Genomic DNA, 26717 nt, shown 5'->3' with positions numbered 1-26717 from the left:
TAGTGGCTTTCTGTACAAAAAGTGCACTTTAATTTAGTGTTGTTTTGATATGTCATCTTAGTGACATCATGCAAAAAAGTGCACTTTTAGTTTTAAACTATTGTAATGGCGTTCTGTACAAAAAGTGCACTTTAATTTAGTGTTTTGATATGTCATCTTAGTGACATCATGCACAAAAGTGCACTTTATTTGTTTTTAACTGTTGTAGTGGCGTTCTGTACAAAAAGTGCACTTTAATTTAGTGTTTTGATGTCATCTTAGTGACATCATGCACAAAGGTGCACTTTATTAGTTTTAAAATATAGTGGCATTCTGTACAAAAAGTGCACTTTAATTTAGTGTTGTTTGATATGTCATCTTAGTGACATCATGCACAAAAGTGCACTTTATTTGTTTTTAACTATTGTAGTGGCGTTCTGTACAAAAAGTGCACTTTAATTTAGTGTTGTTTGATATGTCATCTTAGTGACATCATGCACAAAAGTGCACTTTATTTGTTTTTAACTGTTGTAGTGGCGTTCTGTACAAAAAGTGCACTTTAATTTAGTGTTGTTTGGATATGTCATCTTAGTGACATCATGCACAAAAGTGCACGCTATTTGTTTACAACTATTGTAGTGGCGTTCTGTACAAAAAGTGCACTTTAATTTAGTGTTGTTTGGATATGTCATCTTAGTGACACCATGCACAAAAGTGCACTTTATTTTGTTTTAAACTATTGTAGTGGCGTTCTGTACAAAAAGTGCACTTTAATCGAGTGTTTTGATATGTCATCTTAGTGACATCATGCACAAAAGTGCACTTTATTAGTTTTAAACTATTGTAGTGGCTTTCTGTACAAAAAGTGTACTTTAATTTATTGTTGTTTTGATATGTCATCTTAGTGACATCATGCACAAAAGTGCACTTTATTTTGTTTTAAACTATTGTAGTGGCGTTCTGTACAAAAAGTGCACTTTAATCGAGTGTTTTGATATGTCATCTTAGTGACATTGTGCACAAAGGTGCACTTTATTTGTTTTAAACTATTGTAGTGGCGTTCTGTACAAAAAGTGCACTTTAATTTAGTGTTGTTTGGATATGTCATCTTAGTGACATCATGCACAAAAGTGCACCCTGTTTTTAACTATTGTAGTGGCGTTCTGTACAACAAGTGCACTTTAATCGAGTGTTTTGATATGTCATCTTAGTGAGATCATGCACAAAAGTGCACTTTATTAGTTTTAAACTATTGTAGTGGCTTTCTGTACAAAAAGTGTACTTTAATTTATTGTTGTTTTGATATGTCATCTTAGTGACATCATGCACAAAAGTGCACTTTATTTGCTATTGTTGTGGCGTTCTGTACAAAAGGTGCACTTTAATCGAGTGTTTTGATGTCATCTTAGTGACATCATGCACAAAAGTGCACTTTATTAGTTTTAAACTATTGTAGTGGCTTTCTGTACAAAAAGTGTACTTTAATTTATTGTTGTTTTGATATGTCATCTTAGTGACATCATGCACAAAAGTGCACTTTATTTTGTTTTAAACTATTGTAGTGGCATTCTGTACAAAAAGTGCACTTTAATTTAGTGTTGTTTTGATATGTCATCTTAGTGACATCATGCACAAAAGTGCACTTTATTTGTTTACAACTATTGTAGTGGCGTTCTGTACAAAAAGTGTACTTTAATTGAGTGTTTTGATATGTCATCTTAGTGACATCATGCACAAAAGTGCACTTTATTAGTTTTAAACTATAGTGGCGTTCTGTACAAAAAGTGCACTTTAATACAGTATTGTTTGGATATGTCATCTTAGTGACATCATGCACAAAAGTGCACTTTATTAGTTTTAAACTATTGTAGTGGCGTTCTGTACAAAAAGTGTACTTTAATGTATTGTTGTTTTGATATGTCATCTTAGTGACATCATGCACAAAAGTGCACTTTATTTGTTTTTAACTGTTGTAGTGGCGTTCTGTACAAAAAGTGCACTTTAATTTAGTGTTGTTTTGATACGTCATCTTAGTGACATCATGCACAAAAGTGCACTTTATTAGTTTTAAACTATTGTAGTGGCGTTCTGTACAAAAAGTGCACTTTAATTTAGTGTTGTTTTGATATGTCATCTTAGTGACATCATGCACAAAAGTGCACTCTGTTTTTAACTATTGTATTGGCGTTCTGTACAAAAAGTGCACTTTAATATAGTATTGTTTTGATATGTCATCTTAGTGACATCATGCACAAAAGTGCACTTTATTAGTTTTAAACTATAGTGGCGTTCTGCACAAAAAGTGCACTTTAATTTAGTGTTGTTTGGATATGTCATCTTAGTGACATCATGCACAAAAGTGCACTTTATTTGTTTTTAACTGTTGTAGTGGCGTTCTGTACAAAAAGTGCACTTTAATTTAGTGTTGTTTGGATATGTCATCTTAGTGACATCATGCACAAAAGTGCACTTTATTTGTTTACAACTATTGTAGTGGCGTTCTGTACAAAAAGTGTACTTTAATTTAGTGTTGTTTGATATGTCATCTTAGTGACATCATGCACAAAAGTGCACTTTATTTTGTTTTAAACTATTGTAGTGGCATTCTGTACAAAAAGTGCACTTTAATTTAGTGTTGTTTGATATGTCATCTTAGTGACATCATGCACAAAAGTGCACTTTATTTTGTTTTAAACTATTGTAGTGGCATTCTGTACAAAAAGTGCACTTTAATTTAGTGTTGTTTGATATGTCGTCTTAGTGACGACATGCACAAAAGTGCACTTTATTTGTTTTTAATTATTGTAGTGGCGTTCTGTACAAAAAGTGCACTTTAATTTAGTGTTGTTTTGATATGTCATCTTAGTGACATCATGCACAAAAGTGCACTTTATTTGTTTTTAACTATTGTAGTGGCGTTCTGTACAAAAAGTGCACTTTAATTTAGTGTTGTTTTGATATGTCATCTTAGTGACATCATGCACAAAAGTGCACTTTATTTGTTTTTAACTGTTGTAGTGGCGTTCTGTACAAAAAGTGCACTTTAATTTAGTGTTGTTCGGATATGTCATCTTAGTGACATCATGCACAAAAGTGCACTTTATTTGTTTTTAACTGTTGTAGTGGCGTTCTGTACAAAAAGTGCACTTTAATTTAGTGTTGTTTGGATATGTCATCTTAGTGACATCATGCACAAAAGTGCACTTTATTTGTTTTTAATTATTGTAGTGGCGTTCTGTACAAAAAGTGCACTTTAATTTAGTGTTGTTTGGATATGTCAGCTTAGTGACATCATGCACAAAAGTGCACTTTATTTGTTTTTAACTATTGTAGTGGCGTTCTGTACAAAACGTGCACTTTAATTTAGTGTTGTTTGGATATGTCATCTTAGTGACATCATGCACAAAAGTGCACTCTGTTTTTAACTATTGTAGTGGCGTTCTGTACAAAAAGTGTACTTTAATCGAGTGTTTTGATATGTCATCTTAGTGACATTGTGCACAAAGGTGCACTTCATTTGTTTTAAACTATTGTAGTGGCGTTCTGTACAAAAAGTGCACTTTAATTTAGTGTTGTTTGGATATGTCATCTTAGTGACATCATGCACAAAAGTGCACCCTGTTTTTAACTATTGTAGTGGCGTTCTGTACAACAAGTGCACTTTAATCGAGTGTTTTGATATGTCATCTTAGTGAGATCATGCACAAAAGTGCACTTTATTAGTTTTAAACTATTGTAGTGGCTTTCTGTACAAAAAGTGTACTTTAATTTATTGTTGTTTTGATATGTCATCTTAGTGACATCATGCACAAAAGTGCACTTTATTTGCTATTGTTGTGGCGTTCTGTACAAAAGGTGCACTTTAATCGAGTGTTTTGATGTCATCTTAGTGACATCATGCACAAAAGTGCACTTTATTAGTTTTAAACTATTGTAGTGGCTTTCTGTACAAAAAGTGTACTTTAATTTATTGTTGTTTTGATATGTCATCTTAGTGACATCATGCACAAAAGTGCACTTTATTTTGTTTTAAACTATTGTAGTGGCATTCTGTACAAAAAGTGCACTTTAATTTAGTGTTGTTTTGATATGTCATCTTAGTGACATCATGCACAAAAGTGCACTTTATTTGTTTACAACTATTGTAGTGGCGTTCTGTACAAAAAGTGTACTTTAATTGAGTGTTTTGATATGTCATCTTAGTGACATCATGCACAAAAGTGCACTTTATTAGTTTTAAACTATAGTGGCGTTCTGTACAAAAAGTGCACTTTAATACAGTATTGTTTGGATATGTCATCTTAGTGACATCATGCACAAAAGTGCACTTTATTAGTTTTAAACTATTGTAGTGGCGTTCTGTACAAAAAGTGTACTTTAATGTATTGTTGTTTTGATATGTCATCTTAGTGACATCATGCACAAAAGTGCACTTTATTTGTTTTTAACTGTTGTAGTGGCGTTCTGTACAAAAAGTGCACTTTAATTTAGTGTTGTTTTGATACGTCATCTTAGTGACATCATGCACAAAAGTGCACTTTATTAGTTTTAAACTATTGTAGTGGCGTTCTGTACAAAAAGTGCACTTTAATTTAGTGTTGTTTTGATATGTCATCTTAGTGACATCATGCACAAAAGTGCACTCTGTTTTTAACTATTGTATTGGCGTTCTGTACAAAAAGTGCACTTTAATATAGTATTGTTTTGATATGTCATCTTAGTGACATCATGCACAAAAGTGCACTTTATTAGTTTTAAACTATAGTGGCGTTCTGCACAAAAAGTGCACTTTAATTTAGTGTTGTTTGGATATGTCATCTTAGTGACATCATGCACAAAAGTGCACTTTATTAGTTTTAAACTATAGTGGCGTTCCGTACAAAAAGTGCACTTTAATTTAGTGTTGTTTGGATATGTCGTCTTAGTGACATCATGCACAAAAGTGCACTTTATTTGTTTTTAACTGTTGTAGTGGCGTTCTGTACAAAAAGTGCACTTTAATTTAGTGTTGTTTTGATGTGTCATCTTAGTGACATCATGCACAAAAGTGCACTTTATTTTGTTTTTAACTCTTGTAGTGGCGTTCTGTACAAAAAGTGCACTTTAATTTAGTGTTGTTTTGATATGTCATCTTAGTGACATCATGCACAAAAGTGCACTTTATTTGTTTTTAACTATTGTAGTGGCGTTCTGTACAAAAAGTGCACTTTCATTTAGTGTTGTTTGGATATGTCATCTTAGTGACATCATGCACAAAAGTGCACTTTATTTGTTTTAAACTATTGTAGTGGCGTTCTGTACAAAAAGTGCACTTTAATCGAGTGTTTTGATATGTCATCTTAGTGACATCATGCACAAAGGTGCACTTTATTTGTTTTAAACTATTGTAGTGGCGTTCTGTACAAAAAGTGCACTTTAATTTAGTGTTGTTTTGATATGTCATCTTAGTGACATCATGCACAAAAGTGCACTTTATTTTGTTTTTAACTATTGTAGTGGCGTTCTGTACAAAAAGTGCACTTTAATTTAGTGTTGTTTTGATATGTCATCTTAGTGACATCATGCACAAAAGTGCACTTTATTTGTTTTTAACTGTTGTAGTGGCGTTCTGTACAAAAAGTGCACTTTAATTTAGTGTTGTTTGGATATGTCATCTTAGTGACATCATGCACAAAAGTGCACTTTATTTTGTTTTAAACTATTGTAGTGGCATTCTGTACAAAAAGTGCACTTTAATTTAGTGTTGTTTGATATGTCGTCTTAGTGACGACATGCACAAAAGTGCACTTTATTTGTTTTTAATTATTGTAGTGGCGTTCTGTACAAAAAGTGCACTTTAATTTAGTGTTGTTTTGATATGTCATCTTAGTGACATCATGCACAAAAGTGCACTTTATTTGTTTTTAACTATTGTAGTGGCGTTCTGTACAAAAAGTGCACTTTAATTTAGTGTTGTTCGGATATGTCATCTTAGTGACATCATGCACAAAAGTGCACTTTATTTGTTTTTAACTGTTGTAGTGGCGTTCTGTACAAAAAGTGCACTTTAATTTAGTGTTGTTTGGATATGTCATCTTAGTGACATCATGCACAAAAGTGCACTTTATTTGTTTTTAATTATTGTAGTGGCGTTCTGTACAAAAAGTGCACTTTAATTTAGTGTTGTTTGGATATGTCAGCTTAGTGACATCATGCACAAAAGTGCACTTTATTTGTTTTTAACTATTGTAGTGGCGTTCTGTACAAAACGTGCACTTTAATTTAGTGTTGTTTGGATATGTCATCTTAGTGACATCATGCACAAAAGTGCACTCTGTTTTTAACTATTGTAGTGGCGTTCTGTACAAAAAGTGTACTTTAATCGAGTGTTTTGATATGTCATCTTAGTGACATTGTGCACAAAGGTGCACTTCATTTGTTTTAAACTATTGTAGTGGCGTTCTGTACAAAAAGTGCACTTTAATTTAGTGTTGTTTTGATATGTCATCTTAGTGACATCATGCACAAAAGTACACTATATTAGTTTCAAACTATTGTAGTGGCGTTCTGTACAAAAAGTGCACTTTAATTTAGTGTTTGGATATGTCATCTTAGTGACATCATGCACAAAAGTGCACTTTATTTGTTTACAACTATTGTAGTGGCGTTCTGTACAAAAAGTGCACTTTAATTTAGTGTTGTTTGGATATGTCATCTTAGTGACATCATGCACAAAAGTGCACTTTATTTTGTTTTAAACTATTGTAGTGGCGTTCTGTACAAAAAGTGCACTTTAATTTAGTGTTTTGATGTCATCTTAGTGACATCATGCACAAAGGTGCACTTTATTAGTTTTAAAATATAGTGGCATTCTGTACAAAAAGTGCACTTTAATTTAGTGTTGTTTGATATGTCATCTTAGTGACATCATGCACAAAAGTGCACTTTATTTGTTTTTAACTATTGTAGTGGCGTTCTGTACAAAAAGTGCACTTTAATTTAGTGTTGTTTGATATGTCATCTTAGTGACATCATGCACAAAAGTGCACTTTATTTGTTTTTAACTGTTGTAGTGGCGTTCTGTACAAAAAGTGCACTTTAATTTAGTGTTGTTTGGATATGTCATCTTAGTGACATCATGCACAAAAGTGCACGCTATTTGTTTACAACTATTGTAGTGGCGTTCTGTACAAAAAGTGCACTTTAATTTAGTGTTGTTTGGATATGTCATCTTAGTGACACCATGCACAAAAGTGCACTTTATTTTGTTTTAAACTATTGTAGTGGCGTTCTGTACAAAAAGTGCACTTTAATCGAGTGTTTTGATATGTCATCTTAGTGACATCATGCACAAAAGTGCACTTTATTAGTTTTAAACTATTGTAGTGGCTTTCTGTACAAAAAGTGTACTTTAATTTATTGTTGTTTTGATATGTCATCTTAGTGACATCATGCACAAAAGTGCACTTTATTTTGTTTTAAACTATTGTAGTGGCGTTCTGTACAAAAAGTGCACTTTAATCGAGTGTTTTGATATGTCATCTTAGTGACATTGTGCACAAAGGTGCACTTTATTTGTTTTAAACTATTGTAGTGGCGTTCTGTACAAAAAGTGCACTTTAATTTAGTGTTGTTTTGATACGTCATCTTAGTGACATCATGCACAAAAGTGCACTTTATTAGTTTTAAACTATTGTAGTGGCGTTCTGTACAAAAAGTGCACTTTAATTTAGTGTTGTTTTGATATGTCATCTTAGTGACATCATGCACAAAAGTGCACTCTGTTTTTAACTATTGTATTGGCGTTCTGTACAAAAAGTGCACTTTAATATAGTATTGTTTTGATATGTCATCTTAGTGACATCATGCACAAAAGTGCACTTTATTAGTTTTAAACTATAGTGGCGTTCTGCACAAAAAGTGCACTTTAATTTAGTGTTGTTTGGATATGTCATCTTAGTGACATCATGCACAAAAGTGCACTTTATTAGTTTTAAACTATAGTGGCGTTCCGTACAAAAAGTGCACTTTAATTTAGTGTTGTTTGGATATGTCGTCTTAGTGACATCATGCACAAAAGTGCACTTTATTTGTTTTTAACTGTTGTAGTGGCGTTCTGTACAAAAAGTGCACTTTAATTTAGTGTTGTTTTGATGTGTCATCTTAGTGACATCATGCACAAAAGTGCACTTTATTTTGTTTTTAACTATTGTAGTGGCGTTCTGTACAAAAAGTGCACTTTAATTTAGTGTTGTTTTGATATGTCATCTTAGTGACATCATGCACAAAAGTGCACTTTATTTGTTTTTAACTATTGTAGTGGCGTTCTGTACAAAAAGTGCACTTTCATTTAGTGTTGTTTGGATATGTCATCTTAGTGACATCATGCACAAAAGTGCACTTTATTTGTTTTAAACTATTGTAGTGGCGTTCTGTACAAAAAGTGCACTTTAATCGAGTGTTTTGATATGTCATCTTAGTGACATCATGCACAAAGGTGCACTTTATTTGTTTTAAACTATTGTAGTGGCGTTCTGTACAAAAAGTGCACTTTAATTTAGTGTTGTTTTGATATGTCATCTTAGTGACATCATGCACAAAAGTGCACTTTATTTTGTTTTTAACTATTGTAGTGGCGTTCTGTACAAAAAGTGCACTTTAATTTAGTGTTGTTTTGATATGTCATCTTAGTGACATCATGCACAAAAGTGCACTTTATTTGTTTTTAACTGTTGTAGTGGCGTTCTGTACAAAAAGTGCACTTTAATTTAGTGTTGTTTGGATATGTCATCTTAGTGACATCATGCACAAAAGTGCACTTTATTTTGTTTTAAACTATTGTAGTGGCATTCTGTACAAAAAGTGCACTTTAATTTAGTGTTGTTTGATATGTCATCTTAGTGACATCATGCACAAAAGTGCACTTTATTTTGTTTTAAACTATTGTAGTGGCATTCTGTACAAAAAGTGCACTTTAATTTAGTGTTGTTTGATATGTCATCTTAGTGACATCATGCACAAAAGTGCACTTTATTTGCTATTGTTGTGGCGTTCTGTACAAAAGGTGCACTTTAATCGAGTGTTTTGATGTCATCTTAGTGACATCATGCACAAAAGTGCACTTTATTAGTTTTAAACTATTGTAGTGGCTTTCTGTACAAAAAGTGTACTTTAATTTATTGTTGTTTTGATATGTCATCTTAGTGACATCATGCACAAAAGTGCACTTTATTTTGTTTTAAACTATTGTAGTGGCATTCTGTACAAAAAGTGCACTTTAATTTAGTGTTGTTTTGATATGTCATCTTAGTGACATCATGCACAAAAGTGCACTTTATTTGTTTACAACTATTGTAGTGGCGTTCTGTACAAAAAGTGTACTTTAATTGAGTGTTTTGATATGTCATCTTAGTGACATCATGCACAAAAGTGCACTTTATTAGTTTTAAACTATAGTGGCGTTCTGTACAAAAAGTGCACTTTAATACAGTATTGTTTGGATATGTCATCTTAGTGACATCATGCACAAAAGTGCACTTTATTAGTTTTAAACTATTGTAGTGGCGTTCTGTACAAAAAGTGTACTTTAATGTATTGTTGTTTTGATATGTCATCTTAGTGACATCATGCACAAAAGTGCACTTTATTTGTTTTTAACTGTTGTAGTGGCGTTCTGTACAAAAAGTGCACTTTAATTTAGTGTTGTTTTGATACGTCATCTTAGTGACATCATGCACAAAAGTGCACTTTATTAGTTTTAAACTATTGTAGTGGCGTTCTGTACAAAAAGTGCACTTTAATTTAGTGTTGTTTTGATATGTCATCTTAGTGACATCATGCACAAAAGTGCACTCTGTTTTTAACTATTGTATTGGCGTTCTGTACAAAAAGTGCACTTTAATATAGTATTGTTTTGATATGTCATCTTAGTGACATCATGCACAAAAGTGCACTTTATTAGTTTTAAACTATAGTGGCGTTCTGCACAAAAAGTGCACTTTAATTTAGTGTTGTTTGGATATGTCATCTTAGTGACATCATGCACAAAAGTGCACTTTATTAGTTTTAAACTATAGTGGCGTTCCGTACAAAAAGTGCACTTTAATTTAGTGTTGTTTGGATATGTCGTCTTAGTGACATCATGCACAAAAGTGCACTTTATTTGTTTTTAACTGTTGTAGTGGCGTTCTGTACAAAAAGTGCACTTTAATTTAGTGTTGTTTTGATGTGTCATCTTAGTGACATCATGCACAAAAGTGCACTTTATTTTGTTTTTAACTATTGTAGTGGCGTTCTGTACAAAAAGTGCACTTTAATTTAGTGTTGTTTTGATATGTCATCTTAGTGACATCATGCACAAAAGTGCACTTTATTTGTTTTTAACTATTGTAGTGGCGTTCTGTACAAAAAGTGCACTTTCATTTAGTGTTGTTTGGATATGTCATCTTAGTGACATCATGCACAAAAGTGCACTTTATTTGTTTTAAACTATTGTAGTGGCGTTCTGTACAAAAAGTGCACTTTAATCGAGTGTTTTGATATGTCATCTTAGTGACATCATGCACAAAGGTGCACTTTATTTGTTTTAAACTATTGTAGTGGCGTTCTGTACAAAAAGTGCACTTTAATTTAGTGTTGTTTTGATATGTCATCTTAGTGACATCATGCACAAAAGTGCACTTTATTTTGTTTTTAACTATTGTAGTGGCGTTCTGTACAAAAAGTGCACTTTAATTTAGTGTTGTTTTGATATGTCATCTTAGTGACATCATGCACAAAAGTGCACTTTATTTGTTTTTAACTGTTGTAGTGGCGTTCTGTACAAAAAGTGCACTTTAATTTAGTGTTGTTTGGATATGTCATCTTAGTGACATCATGCACAAAAGTGCACTTTATTTTGTTTTAAACTATTGTAGTGGCATTCTGTACAAAAAGTGCACTTTAATTTAGTGTTGTTTGATATGTCATCTTAGTGACATCATGCACAAAAGTGCACTTTATTTTGTTTTAAACTATTGTAGTGGCATTCTGTACAAAAAGTGCACTTTAATTTAGTGTTGTTTGATATGTCGTCTTAGTGACGACATGCACAAAAGTGCACTTTATTTGTTTTTAATTATTGTAGTGGCGTTCTGTACAAAAAGTGCACTTTAATTTAGTGTTGTTTTGATATGTCATCTTAGTGACATCATGCACAAAAGTGCACTTTATTTGTTTTTAACTATTGTAGTGGCGTTCTGTACAAAAAGTGCACTTTAATTTAGTGTTGTTTTGATATGTCATCTTAGTGACATCATGCACAAAAGTGCACTTTATTTGTTTTTAACTGTTGTAGTGGCGTTCTGTACAAAAAGTGCACTTTAATTTAGTGTTGTTCGGATATGTCATCTTAGTGACATCATGCACAAAAGTGCACTTTATTTGTTTTTAACTGTTGTAGTGGCGTTCTGTACAAAAAGTGCACTTTAATTTAGTGTTGTTTGGATATGTCATCTTAGTGACATCATGCACAAAAGTGCACTTTATTTGTTTTTAATTATTGTAGTGGCGTTCTGTACAAAAAGTGCACTTTAATTTAGTGTTGTTTGGATATGTCAGCTTAGTGACATCATGCACAAAAGTGCACTTTATTTGTTTTTAACTATTGTAGTGGCGTTCTGTACAAAACGTGCACTTTAATTTAGTGTTGTTTGGATATGTCATCTTAGTGACATCATGCACAAAAGTGCACTCTGTTTTTAACTATTGTAGTGGCGTTCTGTACAAAAAGTGTACTTTAATCGAGTGTTTTGATATGTCATCTTAGTGACATTGTGCACAAAGGTGCACTTCATTTGTTTTAAACTATTGTAGTGGCGTTCTGTACAAAAAGTGCACTTTAATTTAGTGTTGTTTTGATATGTCATCTTAGTGACATCATGCACAAAAGTACACTATATTAGTTTCAAACTATTGTAGTGGCGTTCTGTACAAAAAGTGCACTTTAATTTAGTGTTTGGATATGTCATCTTAGTGACATCATGCACAAAAGTGCACTTTATTTGTTTACAACTATTGTAGTGGCGTTCTGTACAAAAAGTGCACTTTAATTTAGTGTTGTTTGGATATGTCATCTTAGTGACATCATGCACAAAAGTGCACGCTATTTGTTTACAACTATTGTAGTGGCGTTCTGTACAAAAAGTGCACTTTAATTTAGTGTTAAGGTAATGGTTGCACCCTACTTACCAATGTCATTAGTATTTATGGTGACTTATTGGAAGAAGTGAAGTTGCTAAAAGGAGGTTGACGGTACAGATGTGACTTTCCCCAGTTTGTGGTTATTCTCCGTTCAGCCGCTTCCTTTCCTGAGAGCAGCAGAAGAAGAAGAAGCCAACTTTTTGAAGCGGAAATGATTGTTACTCTTTCTCCCTCCGCCTGCTGTCAGCACTCAGTCACTTTTGTATTTGTTTTGCGTTGGCCGGAGACTTGACCGGAGCGGGAATTTCCTGTGGAAGCCGACAAATAATCTGTCATTCTTCCACTTCCTCCTCGCCGGGTTTGGCCCGACATCCAGACAGACACTTTCTAAATATCGGTTTGACTTTTTTTTAGCGACAAGACGCCGCGGATGGAGCGCAAGAGTGACAGAACTGGGCCGCGGCGGCGTGCGGCGTGCCCCGGGAGAATGACGCGGTGCTCGCTGATGACGAGGCGTGACTCACAAACGACAACAGCGTCCTTGGGAAAAGCGCACTGGCGGCGAAAAAGCAGCCGCTACATAAACGCCCGTTAGGGCCGCGCCGTGTCATCAGCTGATTGATCATTTATTGAGTTTATGGCGTTGCTGAAAGACACCTTGGACAGTGCGTCGCCTTTCGGTGTTGTTCAGTGCAAAAATATTCAAACAAAGTAAAGCACATCAGCTTTCACACTCCACCGTCAATAAATGCATCGTGCTACTCCTTTCCAGCGCGTGCAGCTGGACAGATAGTGAACAGCGTGAAGAAACAGAAGCTCCAGGGGTTTTGTTGAGGATTTGATGAGTTTTATTTCTCATCAAATCAATCAATCAAAGTATACCAGGGGTCACCAACCTTTTGGAAACCAAGAGCTACTTCTTGGGTACTGATTAATGCGAAGGGCTACCAGTTTGATACACACTTAAATAAATTGCCAGAAATAGCCAATTTGCTCAATTTACCTTTAAGTCTATGTTGTTATTAATATTTAATGATATTTACACTTAATTGAACGGTTTAAAAGAGGAGAAAACACGAAAAAAATGACAATTAAATTTTGAAACATAGTTTATCTTCAATTTCGACTCTTTAAAATTCAACAGAAGAGAAAAACTTAAAAAAAGAATTTGTGGAACATCATTAGTAATTTTTCCTGATTAAGATTAATTTTAGAATTTTGATGACATGTTTTAAATAGGTTAAAATCCAATCTACACGTTGTTAGAATATACAACAAATTGGACCAAGCTATATTTCTAACAAAGACAAATCATTATTTCTTCTAGATTTTCCAGAACAAAAATTTTAAAAGACATTAAAAAGACCTTGAAATAAGATTTAAATTTGATTTTACAGATTTTCTAGATTTGCCAGAATAATTTTTTTTGAATTTTAATCATAACAAGTTTAAAGAAATATGTCACAAATATTCTTCGTCAAAAAAACAGAAGCTAAAATGAAGAATTAAATTAAAATGTATTTATTATTCTTTACAATAAAAAAAGATACATTTACTTGAACATTGATTTAAATTGTCAGGAAAGAAGAGGAAGGAATTTAAAAGGTAAAAAGGTATATGTGTTTAAAAATCCTAAAATAATTTTTAAGGTTGTATTTTTTCTCTAAAATTGTCTTTCTGAAAGTTATAAGAAGCAAAGTAAAAAAAAATAATGAATTTATTTAAACAAGTGAAGACCAAGTCTTTCAAATATTTTCTTGGATTTTCAAATTCTATTTGAGTTTTGTCTCTCTTAGAATTAAAAATGTCGGGCAAAGCGAGACCAGCTTGCTAGTAAATAAATAAAATTTAAAAAATTAGAGGCAGCTCACTGGTAAGTGCTGCTATTTGAGCTATTTTTAGAACAGGCCAGCGGGCTACTCATCTGGTCCTTACGGGCGACCTGGTGCCCGCGGGCACCGCGTTGGTGACCCCTGCTGTATACTGTAGCCCTTAATCACTAGTGATTATTGCACCAAAAATGTGAGGGTTTTTGCATTTAATTAACAAATATTTTATTAACTTTTATTTGACACAAAAAGCACACACTCGTTAGTGGCAAAATAAGTGTAAAAGGTAAAACAATTGAATTATAAACAATTACAACAGGAAAAACAGAACTTAATTTTTTTATTACATTGCTATTGTTATTTAAATGTATTGTTATAATTAGGGTCCGAATGTACCCCGTACAAAGGACTCCCACAGGGAGTCCTTTGTACAGGGACAAAGGACACTATTGAAATTGTAAAGTTTTATTATTATTATTATTATTATTATTATTATTCCGCAGCTTTGCGCACTACTTTGCCCCCCTTAACATGCTTCAAAACTCACCAAATTTTACACACACATAGAAAAACGTGCCCCAAACACTTTAGTAAAAAAAACCTAACCCCAAAAATCAAAATTGCGCTCTAGCGTCCCCCTAGGGAAAAAACAAAAACAAACTGCCTGTAACTCCCACTAGGAAGGTCGTAGAGACATGAAACAAAAACTTCTATGTAGGTCTCACTTAGACCTACATTTCATAATTTCACATCCTCAGGCAAAAACCAACAAGAAGTTGGCAATTTCCCCTTCAAGACAAAAAATGACTAAAAACAGTCACTTTTGCCTCTTTGACCTGTAATTTGACCCCCTTAAAATACTTCAAAACTCACCAAACTTCTCACACACATTAGGACTGGTGGAAATTGCTTTCTAATAAAAAAACGAACCCCAAAACTCAAAACTAGCGCAATTTTGAATAAAACAGAGACAAAACTGCTCCTCAGAGAAAAACACAGACAAAACTGCTTGTAACTTCCGGTAGGAACGTCTTAGAGACATGAAACAAAAACCTCTATATAGGTCTCACTTAGACCTACATTTCATAGATTGACACCCTTCAGCAAAAATCAACAGGAAGTTTGATATCCCCCCCTTCAAAACAAATTTTTGTACAGATTGAACCCTTCTGATTAAGAGTTGACGAAAGAGTTTGGATAAGTGCTACGGTTTTGATTTTACGAGCCTTCAAAAGAACCACTGCGCTGATGCTGCGCCGCTGCTGTTGTTTCAAGATGGCTGCTTAAAAGCAGAAAGCACCAGCGTGAGCACAGAATGCAGAGAAGGTAGGTACACTACACAAAAGTATTGGGACACCTAGGACTTACACTGGACAAAAGTATTGGGACACTTAGGACTCGCACCAGCCAAAGATGCGGGCCCGACCAACGCTGCTTGCAGCTTTAATTATTATTATTTTAGTTGTTGTGGTTCATTTGTTAATCTTTTAAATCTGTTTTAAACTATATTTAAAGTTCAGTTGTGATGGTACAATAAATAGTCATATTGTGTAATTAATCGTGATTACAATATCAATCAAAAATAACCGCGATCCTTATTTTTGCTATAATCGCCCAAACCAATTACATATATATATATACACATACATACATGTGTATATATACATGTGTGTGTATATATATATATATATATACATGTGTGTGTGTATATATATATATATATATATATATATATATATATATATATATATATATATATATATATATATATATATATGTGTGTATATATAATATAATGTATATATATACACAAACATACACATATATATATAATGTATGTATGTATGTGTGTATATATATATATATATATATATATATATATATATATATATATATATATATATATATATACACATATGAATATATTTATATATGTATAAATGAATATATATGTGTGTGTATATATATTTGTGTATATTTGTGTATATGTGTATATATATATATATATATGTATATATATATATATATATATATGAATATACTTATATATGTATAACTGAATATATATATGTGTGTATATATATATATGTGTGTATATATATATATATATATATATATATATATATGAATATACTTATATATGTATAAATGAATATATATATATGTGTGTATATATATATATATGTGTGTATATATATATATATATATATATATGAATATACTTATATATGTATAAATGAATGAATGAATATATATATATATATATATATATATATATATATATATATATATATATATATATATATATATATATATATATATATATATATATATATATGTGTGTGATATATATATATATATATATATATATATATATATATATGAATATACTTACTCATCTGTTGTGTTGTTGTGAACAACATCATGGATGTAACATCAATGTACAAACAATTTTATACACGCACACAACACACGTCATCTGTTGTGTTGTTGTGAACGACTTAATTACATTTCATTTGACACAAAAAGCACACACTCTTTAGTGGTGAAATAAGTGTAAAAGGTAAAAAAAAATGAATTAAAAACAATTACAACGGACATTATACGGACATTAGCGTGCTAGCTTTTTGAGGTAATTCAACAGGTATACACTTCAGTGTCATATATTTCGGTATTTCACGCATGCCAACTGTAAGAATGCTATTGTTAGCATAGTGCTTTTAGCATGCTAGCTTTTTGGCTAACTTTGCAGGTATACACCTCGGCGTCAAATGTTTTGTTCCTCAACAAATGATACCAGTTAGCATATTAACATTAATATGTGTTCTTTATTTAGCTCATTTTGTAGATACACAGGTCAGTCACATTGATGCATGCCAATGTTAGCATGCTCACATTTTTCAGAAACTTCCTGGCACTAAACCTGCACAAAATAGTTTTTTCTCAGGTTTGTTCACGTTCATACACTTTATTAAACATGTTTTACATGTTCCTTATTTTTGCACCTTCATTTTAAGAGCTTCTTGTTAAGTGTTTAATGTGATTTTACTATTCTGTTTGTTTTCCATGTTTGTGTTGACATTTCCTTTCTGGGAGAGGATTATAATCAGAGGAAGGTTACATTTCAAATAAATAATAATATTCCCCTGCTCCTTATTTTCCATAGGTCATAAAAATGTTAATAATGATCAATAACGACCGATATATTAATAATATTTAAACGATTACTGCATAACAAAAAAAAAAAGTCCATACTTAAATAAGAATGACAGGGCAAATACATGTTACACAGCCGTTACTTCCAGAAAATAGTTTTTCTCAGGTTTCTCTGTTTACATTGTCACACTTTGCACTATTTTCTTACACTTTATGAAGCATTTCTTACACATTCCTTATTTTTAAGAGTTTATTGTTAAGCGTTCAATGTGATTTCACTATTTTGTAGACATTATTGGAGTGTTTTCCATGCTTGTGTTGACATTTCCTTTCTCCCTTGATAGCTGAGGGGATTATAATAAGAGGAAGTTACATTTCAAAGAAAAGTTGCTCTTAATTTTTTTTTTTTCCTGCTCCTGATTTTCCATAGGTCATGAAAAATATCAATAATGGTGGATATTGAGCGACATAAAACACTTATGTCGTGATACAGTTTTACTCTCATATCAATCATGTCAGTCGGACTTCTTGGCATTTTACTATTTTGTTTGTTTTCCACGCTTGTGTTGACATTTCCTTTCTGCCTTGATAGCTGAGGGGATTATAATCAGAGGAAGTTACATTTCAAATAAATATTATTATTCTCCTGCTCTTTATTTTCCATAAGTCATAAAAATGTAAATAATTATGAATATCGACCGATATATTAATAATACTTAAACAATTACTGCATAATTAATTTCCATAGTTAAATAAGAATAACAGGGCAAATACATGTTACACAGCCGTTATTTCCTGGCACTAAACCTGCACAAAATAGTTCTTCTCAGGTTTCCCTGTTTACATTGTCACACTTTGCACTATTTTCCTACACTTTATGAAGCAATTCTTACATATTTCTTATTTTTAAGATCTTACTGTTAAGTGTTCAATGTGATTTGATTATTTTGTTGACAGTGTTTTCCACGCTTGTGTTGACATTTCCTTTCTGCCTTGACAGCTGAGGGGATTATTAATAAACATTTCAAAGAAACATATTTACATTTCTTTCGATAGGTCATAAAAAAAATATATCAATAATTATCGATATCGACCGATATGTTAGTATTATTCAACAATTACTGCATAATTAATTTCCATAGTTAAATAACAATAACAGGGCAAATACATGTTACACAGCCATTATTTCCTGGCACTAAACCTGCACAAAATAGTTCTTCTCAGGTTTCTCTGTTTACATTGTCACACTTTGCACTATTTTCTTACACTTTATGAAGCATTTGTTTATATATTCCTTATTTGTAAGATCTTATTGTTAAGTGTTCAATGTGATTTTACTATTTGTTGACATTGTTGGAGTGTTTTCCACGCTTGTGTTGACTTTCTCCTTTCTGCCTTGATAGCTGAGGGGATTATTAAAGGCCTACTGAAATGATTTTTTCAAATTTAAACGGGGATAGCAGATCCATTCTATGTGTCATACTTGATCATTTCGCGATATTGCCATATTTTTGCTGAAAGGATTTAGTAGAGAACATCGACGATAAAGTTCGCAACTTTTGGTCGCTGATAATAAAAAAGCCTTGCCTGTACCGGAAGTAGCGTGACGTCACCGGTTGAAAGGCTCCTCACAATTCCCCATTGTTTACACCAGCAGCGAGAGCGATTCGGACCGAGAAAGCGACGATTACCCCATTAATTTGAGCCAGGATGAAAGATTCGTGGATGAGGAACGTTAGAGTGAAGAACTAGAGTGCAGTGCAGGACGCATCTTTTTTCGCTCTGACCGTAACTTAGGTACAAGCTGGCTCATTGGATTCCACACTCTCTCCTTTTTCTATTGTGGATCACGGATTTGTATTTTAAACCACCTGGGATACTATATCCTCTTGAAAATGAGAGTCCAGAACGCGAAATGGACATTCACAGTGACTTTTATCTCCACGACAATACATTGGCATAACACTTTAGCTACGGAGCTAACGTGATAGCATCGTGCTTAAATGCAGATAGAAACAAAAGAAATAAGCCCCTGAGCGGAAGGATAGACAGCAGATCAACAATACTACTATCAGGAGACACCGAACCAAACACTGGACATGTAACCACACGGTTAATGCTGTGTCGCCTGTCAAAGCCTAGCAATGCTGTTGCTAACGACGCCATTGAAGCTAACTTAGCTATGGGACCTCGTCAGAGCTATGATAAAAACATTAGCGCTCCACCTACGCCAGCCCTCATCTGCTCATCAACACCCGTGCTCACCCGACGAAGGACTTCACCCGATCATCGATGCGGTCGGCGGCTAGCGTCGGATAGCGCGTCTGCTATCCAAGTCAAAGTCCTCCTGGTTGTGTTGCTGCAGCCAGCCGCTAATACACCGATCCCACCTACAACTTTCTTCTTTGCAGTCTTCATTGTTCATTAAACAAATTGCAAAAGATTCACCAACACAGATGTCCAGAATACTGTGGAATTTTGCGATGAAAACAGAGCTGTTTGTATTGGATACAATGTGTCCCAATACTTCCGTTTCAACCATTGACGTCACGCGCATACGTCATCATACATAGACGTTTCCAAGCGGAAGTGTGGCAGGAAATTTAAAATGTCACTTTATAAGTTAACCCGGCCGTATTGGCATGTGTTGCAATGTTAACATTTCATCATTGATATATAAACTATCAGACTGCGTGGTCGCTAGTAGTGGCTTTCAGTAGGCCTTTAATAAACATTTCAAAGAAACATATTTACATTTCTTTCGATAGGTCATAAAAAAATATCAATAATGATCGATATCGACCGATATATTAATAATATTTAAACAATTACTGCATAATTAATTTCGTAATTAAATAAGAATAACAGGGCAAATACATGTTACACAGCCGTTATTTCCTGGCAATAAACCTGCACAAAATAGTTCTTCTCAGGTTTCTCTGTTTACATTGTCACACTTAAACATTTCAACTAAACAGTTACATTTCTTTCGATAGGTCATACAAAAATATTAGGGATGTCCGATAATGGCTTTTTGCCGATATCCGATATTCCGATATTGTCCAACTCTTTAATTACCGATATCAACCGATACCGATATCAACCGATACATGCAGTCGTGGAATTACCACATTATTATGCCTAATTTGGACAACCATGTATGGTGAAGATAAGGTACTTTTTTAAAAAAATAATAAAATAAGATAACTAAATTAAAAACATTTTCTTGAATAAAAAAGAAAGTAAAACAATATAAAAACAGTTATATAGAAACTAGTAATGAATGAAAATGAGTAAAATGAACTGTTAAAGGTTAGTACTATTAGTGGAGCAGCAGCACGCACAATCATGTGTGCTTACGGACTGTATCCCTTGCAGACTGTATTGATATATATTGATATATAATGTAGGAAGCAGAATATTAATAACAGAAAGAAATGGGGGGAGGGAGGTTTTTTGGGTTGGTGCACTAATTGTAAGTGTATCTTGTGTTTTTTATGTTGATTTAATAAAAAATAAAAATTAAAAAAAACGATACAGATAATACAAAAACCGATACCGATAATTTCCAATATTACATTTTAACGCATTTATCGGCCGATAATATCGGCAGGCCGATATTATCGGACATCCCTAAAAAATATCAATAATGATCGATATCGACCGATATATTAATAATATTTAAAATAATTACTGTGTAATTCATGTATGTCCGTAGTTAAATAAGAATAACAGGGCAGATACATGTTACACAGCCGTTATTTCCTGGCACTAAACCTGCACAAAATAGTTCTTCTCAGGTTTCTCTGTTTACATTGTCACACTTAAACATTTCAAAGAAACATATTTACATTTCTTTCGATAGGTCATACAAAAATATCAATAATTACCGATATCGACCGATATATTAGTAACATTTAAGCAATTACCGCATGATTCATTTCCGTAGTTAAATAAGAGTAACAGGGCAAATACATGTTACACAGCCGTTATTTCCTGGCACTAAACCTGCACAAAATAGTTCTTCTCAGGTTTCTCTGTTTACATTGTCACACTTAAACATTTCAACTAAACAGTTACATTTCTTTCGATAGGTCATACAAAAATATTAGGGATGTTCGATAATGGCTTTTTGCCGATATCCGATATTCCGATATTGTCCAACTCTTTAATTACCGATACCGATATCAACCGATATATGCAGTCGTGGAATTAACACATTATTATGCCTAATTTGGACAACCAGGTATGGTGAAGATAAGGTACTTTTTTTTAAAAATAATAAAATAAGATAACTAAATTAAAAACATTTTCTTGAATAAAAAAGAAAGTAAAACAATATAAAAACAGTTACATAGAAACTAGTAATGAATGAAAATTAGTAAAATTAACTGTTAAAGGTTAGTACTATTAGTGGAGCAGCAGCACGCACAATCATGTGTGCTTACGGACTGTATCCCTTGCAGACTGTATTGATATATATTGATATATAATGTAGGAACCAGAATATTGATAACAGAAAGAAATGGGGGGAGGGAGGTTTTTTGGGTTGGTGCACTAATTGTAAGTGTATCTTGTGTTTTTTATGTTGATTTAATTTTTTTTTTAAAATTTAAAAAAACGATACAGATAATACAAAAACCGATACCGATCATTTCCGATACTACATTTTAACGCATTTATCGGACATCCCTAAAAAATATCAATAATGATCGATATCGACCGATATATTAGTAATGTTTAAAACATTACTGCATAATTCATTCCCGTAGTTAAATAAGAATAACAGGGAAAATACATGTTACACAGCCGTTATTTCCTGGCACTAAACCTGCACAAAATAGTTCTTCTCAGGTTTTCTCTGTTTACATTGTCACACTTTGCACTAATTTCGTACACTTTATGAAGCATTTCTTACATTATTATCAATATCGACCGATATATTAATAATATTTAAACAATTACTACATAACAAAAATTCATGTCCATAGTTAAATAAGAATAACAGGGCAAATACATGTTACACAGCCGTTATTTCCTGGCAATAAACCTGCACAAAATAGTTCTTCTCAGGTTTCTCTGTTTACATTGTCACACTTAAACATTTCAACTAAACATATTTACATTTCTTTAAATAGGTCACACAAAAATATCAATAATTACCGATATCGACCGATATATTAGTAACATTTAAGCAATTACCGCATGATTCATTTCCGTAGTTAAATAAGAATAACAGGGCAAATACATGTTACACAGCCATTATTTCCTGGCACTAAACCTGCACAAAATAGTTCTTCTCAGGTTTCTCTGTTTACATTGTCACACTTAAACATTTCAACTAAACATATTTACATTTCTTTCGATAGGTCATACAAAAATATTAGGGATGTTCGATAATGGCTTTTTGCCGATATTCCGATATTCCGATATTGTCCAACTCTTTAATTACCGATATCAACCGATACCGATATCAACCGATATATGCAGTCGTGGAATTAACACATTATTATGCCTAATTTGGACAACCATGTATGGTGAAGATAAGGTACTTTTTAAAAATAATAATAAAATAAGATAACTAAATTAAAAACATTTTCTTGAATAAAAAAGAAAGTAAAACAATATAAAAACAGTTACATAGAAACTAGTAATGAATGAAAATGAGTAAAATTAACTGTTAAAGGTTAGTACTATTAGTGGACCAGCAGCACGCACAATCATGTGTGCTTACAGACTGTATCCCTTGCAGACTGTATTGATATATATTGATATATAATGTAGGAACCAGAATATTGATAACAGAAAGAAATGGGGGGAGGGAGGTTTTTTGGGTTGGTGCACTAATTGTAAGTGTATCTTGTGTTTTTTATGTTGATTTAATTAAAAAAATAAAATAAAAAAAACCGATACAGATAATACAAAAACCGATACCGATAATTTCCGATATTACATTTTAACGCATTTATCGGCCGATAATATCGGCAGGCCGATATTATCGGACATCCCTAAAAAATATCAATAATGATCGATATCGACCGATATATTAGTAATGTTTAAAAAATTACTGCATAATTCATTCCCGTAGTTAAATAAGAATAACAGGGCAAATACATGTTACACAGCCGTTATTTCCTGGCTCTAAACCTGCACAAAATAGTTCTTCTCAGGTTTCTCTGTTTACATTGTCACACTTAAACATTTCAACTAAACATAGTTACATTTCTTTCGATAGGTCATACAAAAATATTAGGGGTGTCCGATAATGGCTTTTTGCCGATATTCCGATATTGTCCACCTCTTTAATTACTGATACCGATATCAACCGATACTGATATCAACCGATATATGCAGTCGTGGAATTAACACATTATTATGCCTAATTTGGACAACCAGGTATGGTGAAGATAAGGTACTTTTTAAAAATAATAATAAAATAAGATAACTAAATTAAAAACATTTTCTTGAATAAAAAAGAAAGTAAAACAATATAAAAACAGTTACATAGAAACTAGTAATGAATGAAAATGAGTAAAATGAACGGTTAAAGGTTAGTACTATTAGTGGACCAGCAGCACGCACAATCATGTGTGCTTACGGACTGTATCCCTTGCAGACTGTATTGATATATATTGATATATAATGTAGGAACCAGAATATTGATAACAGAAAGAAATGGGGGGAGGGAGGTTTTTTGGGTTGGTGCAGTAATTGTAAGTGTATTTTGTGTTTTTTATGTTGATTTAATAAAAAAAATAAAATTAAAAAAAACGATACAGATAATACAAAAACCGATACCGATAATTTCCAATATTACATTTTAACGCATTTATCGGCAGGCCGATATTATCGGACATCCCTAAAAAATATCAATAATGATCGATATCGACCGATATATTAGTAATATTTAAAAAATTACTGCATAATTCATTCCCGTAGTTAAATAAGAATAACAGGGCAAATACATGTTACACAGCCGTTATTTCCTGGCACTAAACCTGCACAAAATAGTTCTTCTCAGGTTTCTCTGTTTACATTGTCACACTTAAACATTTCAACTAAACATAGTTACATTTCTTTCGATAGGTCATACAAAAATATTAGGGATGTCCGATAATGGCTTTTTGCCGATATCCGATATTCCGATATTGTCCAACTCTTTAATTACCGATATCAACCGATACTGATATCAACCGATATATGCAGTCGTGGAATAAACACATTATTATGCCTAATTTGGACAACCATGTATGGTGAAGATAAGGTACTTTTTAAAAATAATAATAAAATAAGATAACTAAATTAAAAACATTTTCTTGAATAAAAAAGAAAGTAAAACAATATAAAAACAGTTACATAGAAACTAGTAATGAATGAAAATGAGTAAAATTAACTGTTAAAGGTTAGTACTATTAGTGGAGCAGCAGCACGCACAATCATGTGTGCTTATGGACTGTATCCCTTGCAGACTGTATTGATATATATTGATATATAATTTGGAACCAGAATATTGATAACAGAAAGAAATGGGGGGAGGGAGGTTTTTTGGGTAGGTGCACTAATTGTAAGTGTATTTTGTGTTTTTTATGTTGATTTAATTAAAAAAAAAAAAATTTTTTAAACGATACAGATAATACAAAAACCGATACCGATAATTTCCAATAGTACATTTTAACGCATTTATCGGCCGATAATATCGGCAGGCCGATAACAGGGCAAATACATGTTACACAGCCGCTATTTCCTGGCACTAAACCTGCACAAAATAGTTCTTTGCAGGTTTCTCTGTTTACATTGTCACACTTAAACATTTCCACTAAACATAGTTACATTTCTTTCGATAGGTCATACAAAAATATCAACAATTACCGATATCGACCGATATAATAATAACATTTAAAATAATTACTGTGTAATTCATGTCCATAGTCAAATAATAATAACAGGGCAAATACATGTTACACAGCCGTTATTTCCTGGCACTAAACCTGCACAAAATAGTTCTTCTCAGGTTTCTCTGTTTACATTGTCACACTTAAACATTTCAAAGAAACATATTTACATTTCTTTCAATAGGTCATTAAAAAAAATATCAATAATTATCGATATTGACCCATATATTAGTAATATTTCAACAATTACTGCATAATTCATTCCCGTAGTTAAATAAGAATAACAGGGCAAATACATGTTACACAGCCGTTATTTCCTGGCACTAAACCTGCACAAAATAGTCCTTCTCAGGTTTCTCTGTTTACATTGTCACACTTAAACATTTCAACTAAACATAGTTACATTTCTTTCGATAGGTCATACAAAAATATCAATAATGATCGATATCGACCGATATATTAATAATATTTAAAATAATTACTGTGTAATTCATGTCCATAGTTAAATAATAATAACAGGGCAAATACATGTTACACAGCCGTTATTTCCTGGCACTAAACCTGCACAAAATAGTTACTTTCAGGTTTCTCTGTTTACATTGTCACACTTCCATCCATCCATCCATTTCCTACAGCTTGTCCCTCGCTTAAACATTTCAAATGAACATGTTTACATTTATTTCGACGGGACATCAATAATTATCGATCTCGACCGATATCAAACACTTATATCGTGATTTTGCGACTATAAACTTCTTAGTGAGCACTTTTCGGGACATAAGACGTCCTTTGCTCGCCATAACAACGTCACGCTGCGTGTTTTTGCGTGTCAACGTGCACGCACGATCTGGCAGCCTTTTCTCTAGGTGGGCAACACGGCTTTGATGACTTTTTGGGGGGAGAAGCCACGCGTGTTTTGTGGTGGGCAGTCACGACTTCCACGCGTGGGGGTGGTGCAACAGATGAGTAACCGGGGGGGGCGAGGAAAAAAAACAAAAATAAAATAAAGGGGGGGGGGCACAAAAATAAAAGAAGGAGCCTCACGGAAGTAGCGACGCAGGGGGTCTGAACACGTGACGTGCGTGTCGTTACCTTTGTCGCCGCCGTGGAAGATTCCGACATGATCAACTTCAAGTGTCCTTTGTGTGTCGCGTCGTCGCCTCCTTCCTCATGTGTGGCGTCGCGCCATGGCGTGGAAAAGAAAGTTCTTTAGTCTCGGCGCGTGTGTTTTCCCTGGCATGTCGGCGGCGCGCACGTTAATACTGTAAAAAAGCTCTTCCTGGAAGAGCGACGCGCGCGCGCGCGCGCTCTCTCATTGATCCGGACGTGTGTGAAACGGCGAAATGACGTCAGTTCCCAGCACTAACCCCGCCCCCTTTTAAAGGGCAACACACAGCAGGAAACGCGCCCCTCGCTCTCTCTCTCTCTCCCACACACATTCCCAGGACTAAGCCCCGCCCCCTTTTTAAAGGGCAACACACACCAGGAAAGGCGCCCCTCTCTCTCCCAAACACACACACACACACACGTTCTGCATTTATTGCGTGGCTGAAAACCATACAATACAATAAACTATTTATTTACACTAATGGAAGTTTCTAGAAATACTTTAGCTTAGTTGGGTGGGTGAAAAAATTGATGTATTATTGTCAACTGACAGTGAAAGATGATCTATAGTAGTCTAGTCCAGAATGCAAAATTA

At 33.3% G+C, this 26717-nt stretch overlaps 1 protein-coding gene across 5 annotated transcripts in view; it reads right to left on the bottom strand.

Annotated features, from left to right (window-relative positions):
• LOC133662456 (transcription factor ETV6-like) overlaps positions 1-26354 on the bottom strand; it is a 111399-nt gene extending 85045 nt beyond the window's left edge. For 2 of the 5 annotated variants that reach the window (XM_062066466.1, XM_062066470.1), the window contains exon 1: positions 26060-26354. In XM_062066466.1, the coding sequence (XP_061922450.1) occupies positions 26060-26137 (78 nt within the window). In that variant the 5' untranslated portion in view covers positions 26138-26354. Of the gene's footprint in view, positions 1-12186; positions 12306-26059 lie in introns of all 5 variants that reach the window. The other 3 variants (XM_062066467.1, XM_062066468.1, XM_062066469.1) reach the window with 2 other exon arrangements.
• Between the last annotated feature and the right edge of the window lie 363 nt (positions 26355-26717).

The sequence above is a fragment of the Entelurus aequoreus genome, linkage group LG12 (genome assembly GCF_033978785.1).
Source record: "Entelurus aequoreus isolate RoL-2023_Sb linkage group LG12, RoL_Eaeq_v1.1, whole genome shotgun sequence".
Lineage (NCBI taxonomy): Eukaryota > Metazoa > Chordata > Actinopteri > Syngnathiformes > Syngnathidae > Entelurus > Entelurus aequoreus.
The sequence above is the reverse complement of the archived record's forward strand: the minus strand, read 5'-3'. Positions and strand labels throughout refer to the sequence as shown.